Source organism: Bos mutus, chromosome 19 (genome assembly GCF_027580195.1).
Source record: "Bos mutus isolate GX-2022 chromosome 19, NWIPB_WYAK_1.1, whole genome shotgun sequence".
Taxonomy (NCBI): domain Eukaryota; kingdom Metazoa; phylum Chordata; class Mammalia; order Artiodactyla; family Bovidae; genus Bos; species Bos mutus.
The window spans coordinates 7,461,292-7,480,100 of record NC_091635.1 but is presented as its reverse complement, the minus strand read 5'-3'; the positions used below and the strand labels follow the sequence as shown (position 1 = coordinate 7,480,100).

Sequence of the window (18,809 nt, the reverse complement as noted above, 5' to 3'; positions counted from 1 at the left end):
GCGCAGTCATGGCCCTTGCTTCCCAGCAACACGTGGGCCACCCAGTCCCCCAAGGGCCCTACTCTGCGGGGCCAGTTCCACTGAGACACCAGAGAAGACCAGGCTGAAGGCAGGACCTTAGCGTGAGGATCCTTCCTGACACGCAGGTCCCTTGCCAGCCTGCAAGGCAGAACCACAGATGCCCTCCCCGGTCAGCTGCCTCCCATGGTGACCAGGGGAGGGCTTCCTCAGTGGCCGAGTACACCCGAGGTTTCCTAGGCCAAACCACTGATCGCAGGGGAAAGGCTGCAAACAGGAGCTTAGGGCCCTCTCTGCAGTGTCCTGCAGGGTCTCTGCTGCCTAGATCTGCCTGCCAGGCCAGGAGGCCTCGCTCATTCCAGGAGCAGGGATGGGCGCCAGGCTGAGCGCCAGGAAGGCTGCTGCTTTGGGGCTGAAAACCCAGGTCACCAGGTGTCCCTCCAGACCCCTGTCCCAGGTAGCCACTGTCCTCTCTGCCAAGCTCTTCCCAGAGATGTTTCCTAAAGCATCACCCAAACGTCTGTGAGGCTCATGTTAGAAGCATCTGAAGCCACTCCCTCTTGGCCACACCTCAGGAATGACCACCTGCAAGACTAAGGTATTTTATTTCCATCCTGACTCACCCCGGCTTGGGGGCTGTCCTTCTGGCTTTGTCCCAACCTGCGTCTCTCTCCTTTACTCTGCATCTAATGACCAAGACAACTCCAAGCCCCACCCGCCATCACCACCAGCGGAGGCCTGAACCCCTTACAGAACCACACTGTCCGTCTGTGTTTTGTTCACTTTGTGTCCTGGTGAAGTGTTTCTTCGATTCATCCCCGCCCCCCACCCCACACACACACTGGGGGACAGGCAGGCAGGCCAGTTCTTATTCAAGTCCTAACAACGCAGGCGACAAATGCCTTGATAGAGAGCGTTTGATGCCAGTGAGGATGGTTCTAGAAGGTACAAAAGGTTGTGGGCAGAAGGGAGCAGGGGGGCCAACTGACCTGGAGCCTCTGTCCAGACTACAAGCTCCACCTGGAACTGGGAGGCCTGGGACACAGGGAAGCAGGCCCAGCCCTTGTCTGGCTCATACCAGGGTGTCCAGGGCCCTGCCAGCCTGGGCACGTTGAAGGTGTGCGGGAGGGCCGAGACCTTCCAGACAGGTTTTCTTTGATGCTTATTAAAGTGCTGAAAAATCCCCCCAGACAAGGGGAATTGCCTGGTGGTCCAGTGGTTGGAACTCCACACTTTCGGTGCCGAGGGCCTGGGTTCAATGCCTGGTTGGAGAACTGAGATCCTGCAAGCCATGTAACATGGCCAAAAAAAAAAAAGTCCTCCCAGCCCTGAAGTGTGGAGAAGTGTCCAGGCTTCCGCACTGGGCAGGGGGAAAGCCGGAAGTGGGTGCTCCCTAAAGATCACAAAGAGGTGTTTAAGGGGCAGTAAAGCTTTCAAATAGTGTCCTATTCATCCCACATGTGTTTGCTGAGCACCTACTAGGTACAGGTGCAGCAGTGAGCACTGAGGAACTGAGGCAGCAGGTCCTTACCCCCAGGAAGCCTGCATCACCACAGGAGACACACCAGTGATAGGTGCAATCAGTCAACTGTAGAAAAGGCTATAAGGACGGCTTGCTGTGGGTTCCTCGGGAACCCAGAAGGATCCTTGACCCAGGCTGGCACAGAGAAATGGGAAAGGGAAGCAGAGGTACTTGCGGGTGAAGAATGTAAGAAGGGTGTTTTAGGCAAAGGAAACAGTATCAGCTTAGAGACAGCTGTTGTTCAATTGCTCGGTCGTGTCCGACTCTTTGTGACCCCGTGACTGCAGCATGCCCGGCTTCCCTGTCCTTCACTACCTCCCGGAGTTTGCTCAAACTCATGTCCCTTGATTCAGTGATGCCATCCAACCATCTCAATCTGTCGTCCCCTTCTCCTCCTGCCCTCAATCTTTCCCAACATCAGGGTCTTTTCTAATGAGTTGGCTCTTCACATCAGATGGCTAAAGTATTGGAGATTCAGCGTTAGCATCAATCCTTGCAGTGAACATTCAGGGTTCATTTCCTTTAGCACTGACTGGTTTGATCTCCTTGCAGTCCAAGGGACTCTCAAGAGTCCTCTTCAACACCACAGTTCAAAAGCATCAGTTCTTCGGCACTCAGCCTTCTTAGAAACAGTATGTGGAGGTGAAGAGCTCCAAGTGCCTTTGTGGAATGGAGTAGGGTAGAACTCGAAAAGGGAAGTGATGAGGAGGTGAGGTGTGAGAGGGGCCAATCTTAGGGACAGCGTCTCCAGGCTGCAGGTATACTCTGAGACACCGGGGAAGCCTGCAAGGCTCCCTAGGACCCCTCTCACCCTCTTTGGTACTGGAACTCAAGGTGTTTCTCCCCGTCTGATTGTAGACAGAACTCTGCCCTGCGTGCTGCACACAGGGACCAAACCCTGGCACTGAGCTGAGACACTAAGCCCTCAAACGGCTGGACTGACCTCTCCCGGGCAGCACATACTCTACCTGACTCCCGGCCCACAGAAGACTCATTCGGGAGGTAACAGGCAGGGAATGGGGGTGGAGGAAACTGAAACCAGGGCCAGAGAAGAGTGAGAAGTAGTCAGGATTGGCAGATTAACTATAGAACATCCAGTTACACTGGAATTTGATAAATTAAATACTTCATGGGACATGCTTGTACTAAAAAAAAATTTTCCATCATTTGAAATTTCAATCTATCAGGCATCCTGTATTTTTCTTTGCTAAATGTAGCGACCCTAAGAGTGGCACCTATCTGCTTAGTATCAGTGCCTCAGTAGAAACCCAAGGAGGCTGTCCAGAGAACTGCCTTTTTGGAGAAAGAGGTCCTGGCAAGCCTGCTTCCGTGGGGCAGCACGTCCGCAGTGCTGCGTGCAGATGCTGGGGTTCCAAAGGGCTCCAGCTGGCAGGGATGCCCCGGAGAACAGACGTGGAGGCAGCAGATTACCTCATCTGATGCTTCTTCATCGGCATCACCACTGCCGTGGGGCAGACACTTGAGACCTTTTAATAGAAGGGCCCCTTGCATCTGGCCTCCCATGTCCAGTGGATGCTGCACTGCACCCATCATTCCTCCCAGAGTCCAAGTGGAATTCTTACTTTCTTAAAAGCCTTTAGCTTCCACCAGTAGCCACTGATAAAGACCAACTATTTGGCCTGGCATTTCAAGCCCTACACATCTGGGCCAGTGTACTTTTCCAGCTTCATTTATCTTGATTCCACCAACTCTGGAGTCCTTGGTGTCTTGCAAAGAGATCTTTAACTTCCCTGCCTTTGCACCTATCCCCTCCCTCACCTGGAAAAATCTTTTAAGGCTGAATTCAAAGGTAATGAACCTTCTGATGCCATCACCTCCATGAAGTTTTCCTTCACCTCTACCTACCCTCCCCTTCCTGCCCTTGTCCCCAATTAAGTTATCATCCCTAAGTTTTTATGGCACTTTCTCTAGACATTTCTTATAGCCCTTATCCTGCATTGCATATTAATAATGTGTACATTTTCCTCTGTTACTAGATTATAAAGTCCTTGATAGCCAGCATGTAAGAACCCACTACAGTAACAAAGTTTGTTGAATGAATATAACAAGAAATAAAAAGTTGCACAAGGGGCAAAGTCGACAAAGCAATACCAAGAGTTTTATGATGCCTCCAGCAGGCAGACATTGAGAGCTAAAAGCCGAAACTATTTATTTCCCTGTGAAAAGGATCACAGTGCAGGAAATTTGTAACTCAGGGGATAGGGCAGACTGTCCTACATAAAAGCCTCTTGTGAGAGAAGGGGCCAAATGACCAAACCCAGGCAGGCAGAGTACCCGCTCTCAATCCACAGTAATTAATGAGAAAAATTTCTAAGTTTCTGCTAACAGAACCACACCATCCACCACCTGGGAACCAAACTGTTTAGTGAGAACTTCCCAGCTCCCCTCCAACCTTGTGCTAACTGGCAATGCAGTGCCCAGACAGCAAAGAGAAACCCACTCAGAAATCACTCTTTCATGGATTGAAATGAAACAAATTTTCAGAAGAAATGCACAATTTTCTCCTTTAAGCTCCAACCCATCTTTCTATTTTATAAAGGTTTCTCTTCAATTCAAGCAGCTCTCAGGAAAACCAAGTTGTCCTGGAATCCTCCCTTAGGAGAGAAGACTCACCAGCCACCCTGGCCCCACTCCAAGATCTGAGGGATGCACAGGGCCACAGAGCTCAATTCTTCCCACACCACCTCCTGGGAGCACCCCACTCAAGGATAAACGTCCATGAACACAGACTAGCTGCAGACTGCAAGGCCTCGGTGACCCACTGTGGCCAGGATGAGTTGAGAAACCACCAAGGAAAAAGAAAAAAAGAAACCACCCAGGCCCTGAGTAAATAAGAGCTGATGGAGACAGCCACACCTTCGCCCAGCAGAAGCATCAAGGAAGGTTAGAGGGACACCACAGCCGGTCAGCGGCTCGCCTTAACTGAGGAGCAGTGCCTGCATGCCTGTCCCACCGGGGGCTGACTTTCAATCAAAGCCATCGCTCATTCCTTTTTAGGATATCATATTAGTTATCCTCTAAATGGTTTACTTATAAAAGTAAAAGATCATTGTGAAAGTAACATGTCCACTTATAAATTTTAAATGCAGAAAAGGGCAAAATTATCCTAAGTTCCACCACAAATACTGCTAGACTTCTGGTAAATCTTCTCCCAGTATTTTTACACAAATATAATCATAGGTATCAAGTTACTAAATGGCTTTATAAAACTAATACTTTTCCCTAAAAACTTCAAAAATCAAATACATGCAAATATCTTTTTAAAAAAATCAAATAATACTTTTAATATTTACTGGATTATTTTTATTTTCCAAAGTTCTAAAAAAAATGACAAAAATCTGCCTACTTGATATCTAAATTCACTCACTTGGCCCAATAACCCAACAGTGATAACAGGTAAGGGATTAACAATAAATTCAGTAAATTACATCACTCTTAAGTAGGTGTGAAAAGAAGTGCTAACTGCTACCAGCTCAATTTCCAGCTAAACTTTTTCTTAGTTTATTATTTTTGGTCACACAGTGCAGCTTGCGGGATCTCAGCTCCAAGGACCAGGGATGAAACCCGCACCCTCGGCAGTGCTTTAAAGAAGAGTCCTACTGCCAGGGAATTCCAACTAAATCCTATTCCAAGCTGTCTCATTTAATAGCTTTATCCATTTAGGTTTTTTACTCTTCTGGGGAGGAGTGTGGGGAGAATCTGGATAAACAGAAAAATACTAGAGATGACTGTTAGAAAAACTGTGTAAATTTGGAGGCAACAGGCGAGCAGCAGCTGGTGTCTCGATCCGTATCTAGCTCCCCACTGCTCCAAGAAGAGCGTTTGGCATGGCCTCACTCTGCCACCCCTGCAGCCAGGGACCCACTCCCCCCACCAGCAGGCTGACCTCCACAGCAGGGTCAGCAAACTTTTCTGCCAAGGACCATACAGTAAGTAGTTTAGACTTTGAGGGCTAAGAGCCCAAACTGAGGATACTATGTAGGTACTTACATAACAAGAGAAAAAACAAATTTCCACAAATTTTTATTGTTGGAAGATAAATAACTGGCCACAATTTTTGGTAATACAGGTCTACTAATAAGAACGGGCTTGGGGGGCAAGTATAACATTTGCAAAGTTGGGGGTCCCCTGCATCAAAACTTGGTTACAAATGTTCATCTGTTAATACTGACTCTGTAACAGGATTTGACCGATTTCACTTTTGGAAATGTCTGTTCACATAGATAGGTCCTGCCAAATGCGGTTATCATTCTACAAGCATGACTTTAACTGAGCATATATTAGTTTTGGAAGACATTTATAGAATTGTATTAGTGCCCTGATACTTTTCTCTTAATCACTTTCATCTGAAGGTTTGGTATAAACTTCTTATTTGCAAATATTTTGAAATATGGAAATTTCCTTTGTATTCCTATCGAGATGCAAAGTCACTTTTCAAACAGTAATTTGTGTTCAGCAATTATATCCATGGTAAATCTGTGTAGGAATAGAGGTCTCACCTTTAACTTTTAGCAGCAGAGAAAGTGTATAAGGCATCTTGACTTAGGATTCAAATATTAGTTGTCAAAATGACTTTAATGCAATGTAAAGTTTGCATATAAGTGATGTTTTTCCTTGTAATTTTAGAATGAATTAAGAAAAATCAAGTCTGCAGCAAAAGCTAATTTCCAAAGCCATTCAGCGTTCAGTAATAGTGGCTGAAAATGGTTGTTCTTTCAGAAAAATTTCAATCTCGGCCCTCAATTCAAACAACAACAAGAGAATTTTACCACTATTAAGCTATCAAATGGTTGTGTAGTAGGGCATGTCAGAATACTCAGCTTTTATTTCTGATAAAAATTCATGGAACTGAGGATGGTTAAATCCCACAAGAGGGAGTGAAATTCATCACTGATCCTAGCATTGCAATCGCTCATGACAGATTACATCATTTTCTACTCTGCACATATTCCTACCATCATGTGTTGTGACAGATATTAACTGATTATACTTCATGTTGTACTGAATTAGTATTTTCTTGTCTTTTTTGAAAATATTCTCAGCTGCAGCTGTTTTAAGTAGACTATTCAAAGAGGCTACTTCTTTAGTCACTTCACACATGGCATTGACTCCATGAACAAAACAACTAAACAGCTTCTGTTGACTCATCAAGAGCCAAGAAAAACTACACAAAATCATCTGCCTTGTTTTTAATTGACTATTGATGTTGCTCCCATTGACCTCAGCATTTTGAGAAATTGTTCTTGCTGAACGGCTAACACTCTTTTAAACAAATGCTCTGGACATATTTCTTCAGTTCCTGCATCAAATGCAATTTAATTAATTCAATATCAGTATGGCTTCCCTTGCCTGGTTAACAAATGAGGCCTCATTTTCCGTTGTAGCCTCATTTTCATTTTTGTGAAGAAATACCACTGTAACAAAATAGTCTCTTTAAAAATTTAATTTTTCTGACAGTTGCCTTCCTGTGAGTTGGGAATATTGTGACAACTGTGTAGTCTGGTAGTGCTGATGGACTCCTTGAGCACAGCTTTTTAATTACAGATAGCTCGGCCAACTAATTCAGGGACAAGAAAATCCACTCCACTGTGCCCTAAAAACACGGTATTTCAAGTCCATTTTCCCCCTCCTCTCGTTCTGACATGATAGTCAGGCACTGGTGATGAAGAATAAAACAAAACACTGTGGCGCTAGAAACACTGTCGAGTTGTAACCACGTCACCGTGATTTCTGGTGCACGGCACAGCAATTCAGAGCCGTTTGCACCACATGTGTGAATGCAGAGCAACTGCCTGGTCTCCATCAAAACTACTGAACTCTGTGGTTAAACTGCAAACGTGGCCATAGACGATATGTAAGCCAATGAGCGCGTGTCCCAATAAAGCTTTATTTACGGATGCTGAAAATTAAATTTCATGTAATTTTCATGTGTCACAAGATATTATTCTTTTTCGACCACTAAAAATGTAAAACCTGCTCTCGGCTCACCCACCGCACACCAGCAGGCAGCTGGGTGGGTCTGGCCCAGAGCCGCAGGTCGCCGCCCGCGGTCGAGGGCTGGGTGCTCCGCAGCACACCGCAGCCCCCCTCACGGTTCCTCTCCATGCTTTCGGCTGTGCTGCTCCTGCCTCCAGGTCCCCTCTGCGCTGTGCCTCGCTCTGCAGGGAAGTTTCCTGCCCTGCCCAGGGGTGTTAATGGCCTCCTCCTCTGTGCTTCCACCACACTGTTTGAACCCGGCTGGTATGGCCCCACCATAGAGCATTTCAACTGCTCTGTACACAGCCACGTTTGCTCATCTTTGTACCCTTGCACAAAGCCAGCTTGCAGCAGGTGTTCAAGACACGTTTGTCCAAGAAAAAGCAAAAACATTAAAGCATCCCAAATGGTATAAGCCTGGTTCACAGAAGCTGTGCACTAACCTAGCGAAACACTGAGAGGCAACTTAGATGTTTCTCCTGGTGATTAAGAAACCAGTAACTTCTCTAGCTACCTTCCCCACAGTGTCTGCACGGCCATGCTTCTCACATTCAACGCTAAATTTAAGATCTTCAGCCTTACAAGCAGACTAGAAAAGCAACCAGTGGGATGGCCTGCTCTGTAGTTGTTGCTGGGAATGTGCAAAGATAAACAGAGATACGTTAAGTGAAAGAAAAAAATACATAAATATAACCAGACAACTAGCTAAACTATATACAGAAAGAAAAACTGGAAAAGAAAAATACATCCAGTATTAATAGTTGATTTTAGTGGTTATCATGACTTTTCTTTACCGTAACTTGATGTTTAAGATAAAGAACTCGTTAGGAAAGAAGTCTACAATTTTACTGACAACTTGACAGGGAATCCTATCTGATCCAAAATTAAATAAAAGATATATGTTGCTAATAAGTCAGAAGAGTTAAGTTAAAAGTCAACTGTGGTAAACTTTTTTGTAAAATGAATGACTCCTAAAACGTCATCCTGCTTCTGATACGTATCTTAGTGGATTCACATGTAGGACAGTCAGATATGAACAAAAAGGCACACGGGCAAGACAATGATGGCCTCTGGAGAAGCAACAGAAGAGATGGTGCGGCAACACTAGGTGGGCTCAGGACTCCCAACGTGCACAGTGAACCGCAATCTATGAGCCCAACAAAAAGGAGACAACAGACTGAGCCAACAGAAGCAGCCCACCCTGGACGCCTCACAGCCTGGAGGTCTCGGGCCCTGCTCCTGGGAGCACGGCTGTTCTCCTAGCCAGTCAGTGGTCACTGCTCCTAAGCCTCCCAACGGGGGCCACAGAGATCTGGCAACATGACAGATGTACCCATGTCCCTAATAAGTCACCACTGTTCATCTTTATTACAGCTAGTCTTATAAAATCTGACTTTTGTCTGTTTCAGGCAATATACAAGCTTTATCGTGGAAAAAGAAATCTTAAAATCCAACAAACAAATCTGTTCTTAAAAATTCCCTGTTGAGACCTAGTCATAACATGACAGGATTCCGAAACTAGCAAAAGGAAAAACAAACAAGCCCCCTCCTCACCAACCCCGGCAAAAACTCATTATTGTAGTGTTCAAAGGTTCAAATGACACTTACCTACTAATATAATCTACTGTTTTCCATATTCATATTAACCTTACTGGCTACTTTTTTTTTCTCTCATATATAATTCCTATAAAGAAATTTGGTTACAGAACTCATACTTCATGGTTTACCAAAGATTCTTCCTTTTTAAGTTTGAGAATAAAATCCTTAATTTCAAGAATATTATAACAGCAGATAAGCAGTACATTAAGAATCCTAAATTATTCATCTGTGTGTGTGTAAGTATTTCTTACAATTTGTGAAGAAATCTTCCCTCATTTTTGAAAAACGTTAGGTAAACTATTAGCAGTTCTAGATTCAACGTTTATAAAGATCTACAAACACATTCTGTTTCACACCCAACATAATCCAGAAACCATACAACAGTATAACAATGACCACACCAGTAGGATTTGCCACCCCCTCCCACTCCAGTGTTCTTGCCTGGAGAATCCCAGGGACAGGGGAGCCTGGTGGGCTGCCGTCTCTGGGGTCGCACAGAGTCGGACACGACTGAAGTGACTTAGCAGCAGCAGCACGAAAAAAAAAGGTTTTAAAAAAAACTGCACCAGGGACTTCCCTTGTGGTCCAGGGATTAAGCATCTACCTCCCAAAGCAGGGGACACAGGTTTGATCCTGGTGAGGAAACTAAGATTCCACGTGCCAACGGGACAACTTAGCCTACATGCCACAACTAGTGAGCCAGCGGGCCACATGAAGACCCAGAGCAGCCAAAATTAAAAAAAAATAAATAAATAAGAGCTAAAATTCGTAACTGGTAAATATTTGGATAAAACGCTGATAAATTCTGGTAAAGTGCTATCTTCTGATGTGATCCTGGTGTAGAACATTCTTTCTGACAGAAAAAGCAAGTTCAAAGAGTATTTTTCAGGCAAACAAAATAAGCATCTAGTGAATTTCTGTGTATGTCTAAATCTTTAAGACAGGCTTCGATTCTATAACTAGGTTTTAGCCAAACACTTTAGGGCCAGTAGCAACCTCAGAGATATAGTGAAACTATCCTAACAGAGATATATACACAGAGACCCACGGTACAACAGGCATTTTAGCAAGCAAGAATTTAAGGTGGGGAGTCACGCATTGCCAATGAATTCAGCCCATTCTTCACTGGGAAAGAGCTGACACCTGTGAACTGTCCCGGCCCCAAGAATGAACACGAACCATGAACAGTACCAGATGGTGTACCTGGTTCCCTCTTTCTAGGATCTTGCAACGGGTAAAACTGAAGCAAGTTCATGTAATCAGTGGCTCATATCATTGATTCTGGAGAATATGTGAGGACTGTTGAATACTCTGGTTTATTCTTCTCTAAATTAGATAACACCTTGTTTTGATTCAAAGTCTTCTTGTGTACGACTGGCCTGAAGAGCTTCCAATTTGATGAGCTAATTTAGTACAAAGTCTGAACTGATGTGTTATTTTGAACACTGTTTTCTGTACAACAAAGTCTGTATCCCTCAAAGAGTAGATCTGTTTAGAACAAATTCATCATGTAAGATATAACCAGGCTGATGAAGGCTGTAAGAACTGTGACTGAAGTAAAATTCCAATGGATACAGAAGAGAGGAGTATGCTCTGAAGACAACACAGGCTCAAGCTGTTGAAGGAGACAGCAATGCTACTGAAAGCAGTAACCTGGGCATTGTTCAGATACTGAGTAAGAACAGTACTTTCATCGTGCTAAATGCCAGGCGTGGTTTTCAGCACTTTATATACATTAACTCACGGAATCCTCACAACAAGCCCTTGGCACAGGTACTACCAGTATCGTCAGGAGACTGACGCACTAGGGAAGTCACTTGCCCAGGCTCCCACAGCTGTAAGCGGCAGAGTGGCCTTGCAACTCAAGGCAGGCTGGTCCTGGTGTCCTACTCTTCAACACCACGTGGATGTTAACTGTGCTTTTCTTCACTGAGCTACAGGAAAAACAGCAGCAGCAAGTAAGTATAAGCAACCCTCTAGAAGCTGCTGAAAATACGTCAGGGAGTTTTTGACAGGCCATAATCACAATACCATAAAACAAAAACAGAAACGTTAGCTTCAGCATACCCTACCGGGTATATAATATCCATCTTGTGTATTCATTATAAAACACTTAGTTCAATAGTAAAAATCTGTTTGATTTGGTTTTAACTAAGAAAACACAAGTGTACGCTTCTAATTTATGTGGGGTTTTTGTTGTTCTGTTTGTTGGCTGCACCATGCGGCTCATGGAATCTTAGTTCCCCAACCAGGGACGGAACCCACACCCGCTTCGTTAGAAACATGGAGTCTTAATCACTGGACCACCAGAGGAGTCTAATTTAGGTTATGTTTGACTTAACACAAATCCTGAACTACCAGATGCTTGGCACTTCTTAGCAGTAGAAGTAAAATAAAAAGAATAATGCTCTTACCAAAATGAATACAAGCTTAAGATATAAAAACCACTGCTTAAAAACTTGCAAGTCATAACACACCACACCAAAGTTTTATCAACCTCTTCCTTCCTAAAGCATTAACTATCTCTCTTCAATGGCAGTAGTTTTGTGAATAGACCAAAATATCACAGGAAGGTGGGAACACCCATCGGCTTCTCACAAGAAGTCATTCTGTTAGGACTCATGGTGGCCATAAGATGTTTCAAATACTAATGGGAAACAAACGAGTCAACTTATGAACACAAAAAGCAAACTGTGATATAAAGAATAAGGAAAGGGAGGGAATATTTTAGTAAGTTCAGATATGACATGATAATACTATCACAGGCTTAATATCTTTGTTTTCTAAATAAACTGAGCCACCAACAGGAAAAAGGTCACCTCACAGAAAACGCTATGAGATTTTTAAGTCGCTAGACTCCTTTCCATCTTCTCTTCCTCATCAGCTCTTGAAACTGCTGTCAAATTCTACACACTGGCAAAGAAAAAAAGGGGTGAAAGTTGAGGGATTTTATAAAGAAATTAAAAGTTAATTGTGATTATTTGAATTAAAAGTATTATAGCCATTGATATCATTTTAAATGCCTGAAACACACGGCCTGTCCTTACAGAAATGCCCATGTGATCATTAAAACAATTATCACAACACCTGATGAACAGAATCAGTTCATTTTAGCAGAACAGCAACCTCTTCTACCTCCCACCCACCCCACTAAATAAACACAATTCATTTTACGAAGCTATTGGGAAAAGTGTGCTTGTTCTACATAATGGTTATCAATTCAGAGACAATTTAAAGTACAACTACAAACAACTAGAATCCCAAATTCACTTCTTAAAAGAATCTCCATAGACTTACAACATGGAGGCATTTGCCTAGTATGGATATATGGAGATGAAGCCATTGAGAAGGCTGGGAGAAGGGTGCCACGGAGCTTTTTGAAAACTGTGGGCTCTCCCATGCTGAATGATACTACCAAGCCCTGACAGGCCATGTGTCTAAGGTCTCTTAAGTAGGAGAGACTCATATATACTGATTTTAAAAATCCTTAAAAAAAAAAAACTGAGAAGTAACTTATACGCCATAAAAAGTCACCATTTTAAAGTGTGCATTTCAGTGGTTTTTAGTATAACCATCAACATGGTCTGATTCCAGAACACTCCCACCCCCCCAAATAAACCTCATACCTATGTTCATAAGCACTGACTTTACCCAAACTTTCTCCACAGATCTCTCTGTTGCCCATGCAGGTATTTAAGGTGGCTGGCTGGGGTAACTCTACAGAGAATCTACATGGTAAGAAAACAAGAAAACTACACTGTCCAGAAGGATACTGGTCACAAATCCTTGACATTTTTAGCAATCAGACTAACTGTACTTTTCATATATTGGCTAAGAATAACAAGAAACTTACATTCAACATCCATCTTCACATAACACATTAGTGTGCCCCAAAATTCATCCAAGATGTTAAAAGAGGGAAGACAATCTACTAGGATTAGCCATAACTGTCCACAGTTGTAATTGCAAAATACAGAAGATGCGTATGTGGGAAAACCTCCTTTAGTATCAAGAACAGCTGGATCAAAAACAAAACAAAATGAAAAACTTAATCATTAAGCAAATATCATCCCCATTTGGGAAAATAATCTCTAGACCAGTCCTCTAATTAAAGTAATGGAGCTTGAAATGCAACCTGACTTTTACCAAGCTTTTGACCTAGCATCTTTCCTAAGGAGAAAAACAATCTTTAGGCAAAGGTCTGGTAGGAAAGCCTGCAGGTGAGTGGTGCTCAGGCTGTTGCAGGATTCTCATTACCTAAGTGAGCTTAATAGCTCCTAAGACACACAGAAAGGAGACCTCACCTTCAGGCATCAATGTGTTGAAAGCGGGAGGAAGTAGGTCCACGAGGGTGTCTTGCTTTGGGGCACTTATCTGGGGTGCTATTTCCAGAGAAGGAGCTCAAGATGGATTTCTCTAAGTTGCTCTCAGAGTTGTCTGGCTGCCCTCACCAATAAGCCACAGTCTTTGTAGGTTGAGAGAAACCACCAGTCAAAGCAGATGCATATGGATGGTGGGGAAGCCTTCTTTAGTATCTAACATGGTTGGATTAAAACAAAAGAACTTAACCATTAAGGAAATTTTCACTTTAATCATTAATTTAGATGATAGCAAATATCAACTAGACGCTAAATTTAAGGCTATCCTTAGCATGGGCACTTAACACTTATTAATGGGGATTTTGTAGGCTTGCCTGAAGGCCACAGTGAGCTCTCAACTTTGTCCTGCAAGGAATTGATAAATGAGCAAACAAGATCCAGAAATGTTTATTGGTAATTTAACTCATTCCTGCTGAGGCTGCTAAGGAATGCTTCCACTGACTTCCACTGTGCAACAAGTTGTGCTCTAGAGTAATGTATTTACAATGTTACTGCAATTTGCAATAATGACTTAAATACTGTTCATTGCCTGGATTTTCCAAAACACAGTCAGATGCAATCAAGCTAAGCTCATGAGATTTACATAATGCATACACTAACAAATTTCCCTCAAAATCATTTATCTATGGAAGTACTGCTACATTATTCTTGTTTAAAGACACCCAGGAAACAGTCCTCAATTAAAATGACAACTGGCTAGATGAGGCTATAAAGCGTTTATCTCTGTCTTTCTGTAAGAGATCACCCAGTGGTCAGAAAGCTCCAAGAAACCTTTAATAAACTAGAATTTCACTTTCTTTTAATACAGAGCATTAAGAAGTCTGAGAATCAACTTGCAACTAAAAGAATCCAAAAATGATGTTTTTGAGGTTTATATCCGCTTATGGGATCAAAATAATGAGGTCAAAAATTGAATTTTTTTTTTTGGCTAAGCTGCAGAATCTTAGTTCCCTGACCAGGGACTGAACCCAGGCCACAGCAGTGAACGTGCCAAGGTCTAACCATTGGACTACCAGGGAAATCCCAAAATCAAGGACTTGCCAAATCCCAAATGGTAAATTTTTTTGTTGACCTTTCAACTATACAGTTTTAACAATATTAATTATGTAGTAAAAAAGCCCAAAGTTAGCTAAATTTGTATTACTCCGAAATTTCCCATTCCTCAATCTGTTTTCATAAAACTCTTCTAAAATATAAGATGGATTTGTTCTAAATAAAGCTGCATTAAACTTAGTCTCTGTCAAAAAAAGAAAAATTACCTAGCAAGAGGTCACGTGGTTCTTGTATTGAAGAGTACTAATACAGGCACATTATCATTTTACTTAGAGGTAATCAGACACATGGAATTGTACAACACAGGAAATTCTGATATAACCACTTTCTAAAAGGGTCGAATTCCTCAGGCCTAGTAGCACAAGTGCCCAATACACCAATTTTCTGAAAGGATTACTTTTTGTTTCTCCTAAAGTAAGATTATTCAAGAGCTTAAAAAAACACCCAACAAAATAATTATCTTTCAAACTGTTATGATAATCCTCTTGGTTTATAAAAAGGAGGGCTCAAACTCTAGGAGTTTGGCTGTGGGATAAGAATAAAGGGCAAGAAGCAAGCCAACAGGAAGGCAATTTTTCCTTGTGATGGATTCAAAAGCATTTGCCAACGCTGCCATTATGGTGTGTGTGCTTAGTTGCTCAGTTGTGTTGGGCTCTTTGTGGACCCATGGACTGTAGATCAGTGGCGTTCAATTTTAATGCAAACCTCCTCTGAACTATTGCAAAATTACTGCTTATCACATAATCTCAAATAACATCAGGTACAAAAAAAATACACAAATTAACATAATTTATGTATAAGCAAGCTTTAAAAGGCAAAAAAAATTGACAGGTAAAAAAATACAAACATTAAAAAAGGAGTCTGTATCTTTATTCGATGATGGGATCAGTGCAATCGATAAGGTCATCTTTATTATTTTTTTTAAGGTCATCTTTAGATTGGAATAAATTCTAGGAATTCATGCTATGAAGGAGAATAAAAAAAACGTGGGGCAGCTCAAAATTTTATAGCAAATACTGAAATCAAAATTAAAATGTTCCTGTCTTCTAACCCCCAAGGACAACAAATGGGTTCAGAGCCAACAAGTATACTGGTGCCGCACAGCGTCTTTATGCTTCCTGCTCCTCAGACCTCATGACAAGGGATGAAGCTTTCCAAATCATCCAGGTTTCTGAAGGCCCATAAATCTATCAAGAAAGAGTTCTCTTTCCACCAACTGAGTTCTACCTCTGATTTTCGGAGATAAAAACAAACACACAGATACACATGAACAGATAACAGAAAATAGATGGTAACACCTCCAACCTTCAATCAGACCTGAGCTTTACATCTGCTACTGTCCATTTACTAAGCCACTTCAAGAGCCAAGACTGATTACTCTGTACTTATCCCACAAGAAGCTGAAAGGCAGATTTTAAACAAATCTCATTTTAACAATGAGCATCAGGGACTTCCCTGGTGGTCCAGCTGCTAAGACTCTACGCTCTCACTGTAGGGGGCCTGGGTTCCATCCCTGATCAAGGAACTAGATCCCACATATCCCAACTAAGACCCAGCGCAGCCAAATAATTTTTAAACAATTAGCATCAAGAGAACAAAGACTCATAGTAACATTTACACAGCTGTTGATTCATTTCACCTCTCAATTTCAAAATGGTTAGAAAGCCTGATACAGATTCCATAGTATACTCAATGACAACATAGAAACACAAGTTGCTGAAACCAAGATTCATATTACTCAAAATGTTATCCACATTTTACTGGGAAGAAAAAAAAAACGTGATCTGAGCAACCAGAGATTATAAATTCCAATAGGATGAAGTTTGCAGATGTGCAAATCTAGACCAGGCTGTTGGACCATACCCTTCATCTGATCACTCAATTCTCTAAGACCATCTCACCAAAATCAATGGCCGGATTGCAGAAAGAACTCCAGCAAGGACGGACCAGCAAACCAATCGCCACATTAGAAAAGTTACAGTTAACGTGAGTCAGACTTAAGTCAAGAAAAGTTTCAAACGATTTCAACCAACAACAGAGCCTCTAACAAATAAACCAATACACTTCTTAAAATCGATATTCCTAATCCCAGAAGTTTCCCAATGGGTCTTACTTCCGTGACAAACAACAGCTCTTCCTGTCTTTTAGGTATTTCTACTCCAACAAATGCTTCTAGAGCTTGGTTCACCAGGCCGCGTTATCGTGTGCCCCTCAAGGGTTGTTCAACCCCCAGGTTCCAAATCTCTAGCAAGACTGAGGTACACTTGGGGATCCTTCTAGGCTTGTACACGACTTGGGAGCCCAAGGGGGATGTCCGGTACTCCAAGAACTTCAGGGAAGATGGAAACCAGCATTTTACTCGACAGGAGGACCTGCCTCTTTTTCTCACTTTCTCCCAAAGCATCTAGCTCTAGGTAGTTGCTTAGAAGTACCCTGAAGGGAAATAAAGAGAAGACAGGGGACCTCCACTTAAGATACAAGCAGATTCTCAGGAAGAGGTTTTCCATCTCACTAGACTTGTAGAGTCAGCATTTGGGGCTCCCTCTGAGGCCACCACTCGGACCCCATCACCCAGGCTAGGGCAACTGTTTCTAAGTGAATTCAATCAAGAGTGGCCTGCGTGGACAACATATGGGCCTTGCGGCCACAAAAGGCCTCTGGTTCCTAGTACGTGGGTCGCCTGACCGGACTTCACGCTAACCGTCCATTCATAAGCGGGTCTAAGGTTGGCCGCTTAGGAACTCATCCTGGTCGCGTCTTGGACTTCTTATCGCCCCCAAAAGTGCCTGGGACTGTGGTTTTTACGGTCTGAGGAACAGTTAGGCCTCGAAAGGCGCCGGCCTACGAGGTGTGCACTCCGCATCCCAAGCTCCCGCCTTCCCAAATCGGCGCCGGAGACCGGGTTTCCCGCCCCTCAGCCGGACCAAAGGTTGGTGGCAGTTGTAGGCAGTTGGGACCGGCCCCAGCAGGTTGGAACCGGTCTGGGCCGGGCCGGAGGAGGAAGGGGGGGAGGGAGAGGCCGCCTCGCGCTCTCCCTGCGCGCGTGACTCACGCTGGCCGCTGACGTCAGGCGTGCGCGCGCGGCAGGGGGGGGGGCTCTACGTACGTGTAGTGCTGCGGTTTCTCGGGCTGTGCCTGCAGCACCTGAGCGGTAGCGGCCGGGGGCGCCGAGGAAGCTGCGGAGCCGCCGGGCCCGGGGCCCTTCGACATGGTCCTGTCTTCCTGCCTCTTCGCCGCTCCCCTTTTATTATTCAGTCTGCGCGGTCCGTGCCGAGGCCCTAGTGCGGCTGCGCCGCGCCACGAGAACGTGAAGACCCCCCGCGCGGCAGCAAGGCTTGCTGGGAGTTGTGGTCCAAGGTTCGGCTGGAATTTTACCGCCGGCAGAGGGTTGCTGCCGAAGGAACAGACCACAATACCCAGAGAGCCTTGCGGGCGGTGTCCCGGATGTTGAGAGCCCGCGACGGTTTGTGGGGCTTGCAGTCCAGTTGCGTTACTTCTTAACTGCGTTTCCAGGTTCGTAGGGGAGCCTTTGCCTGCAATTGGAGCCCTTGGGGTCGAAAAGGTCCAGAGCTAGGGAGGGCCTAACGACTGCTGTGAAACTGTTCCAAGTGTAATTTCACTCTCAACAGAATAATGATTACCTCGCCTCCGTGCTTATCCCAGCTTGGGCTCTGTTCTGATGCGGGTCCCTAGCAGTGGGCCTTTGAGCTGCAGGCACCTGAAGTCCGCCAACATCCTCATTCCTGCGGCGGGACCAAGCGTGAAGGAAAGTTGGCCTGCTGGAAGTCAGCTTGAGAAAGCTTTGCCAACGAAGAGCGATACAACACAATACTCTGTTCCCGCGCCTTTACCGGGGCGCTCCATAAACCTTTACCAGTCCTGAAACCTGGAACTCCACACGACTTGAGTCCCCCAACTCGACACCTGGCCCGACCAACGTGTTTCCAGTACGTTAGGGGCCAAGAACGAATTTAATCTCCGTCTAGCATAGTCTCAGGTACACTGGCAAGTTGCAGGAGTGTCGAAAAGCATCAGAGGAAGGGCCTGGGTTTGAGTAGGGAGTACGATTTATAACCCACTCCACTCTCGTGCTCTGGCCCTCAGCCTTTCTACTGGGGAAAATGTCTCTTCCCCTCTTCCCGCCAGTTGGGCGAAGTTCTTCACAGATATTTTAACATTTTGTTAACAAAGTTAACATTTAACTTTGTTTTCCATGTTGAATCTACTCAAAACCCTGTTGT

At 44.0% G+C, this 18,809-nt stretch overlaps 1 protein-coding gene across 2 annotated transcripts in view; it reads right to left on the bottom strand.

Annotated features, from left to right (window-relative positions):
- UNK (unk zinc finger) overlaps positions 1-17,853 on the bottom strand; it is a 32,186-nt gene extending 14,333 nt beyond the window's left edge. The window contains exon 1 of one of the 2 annotated variants that reach the window (XM_070389091.1): positions 17,675-17,853. In XM_070389091.1, coding sequence (XP_070245192.1) covers positions 17,675-17,778 — 104 coding nt within the window. In that variant the 5' untranslated portion in view covers positions 17,779-17,853. The remainder of the gene's footprint in view (positions 1-17,674) is intronic. The other variant, XM_005907958.2, reaches the window with a different exon arrangement.
- Positions 17,854-18,809: the final 956 nt, after the last annotated feature.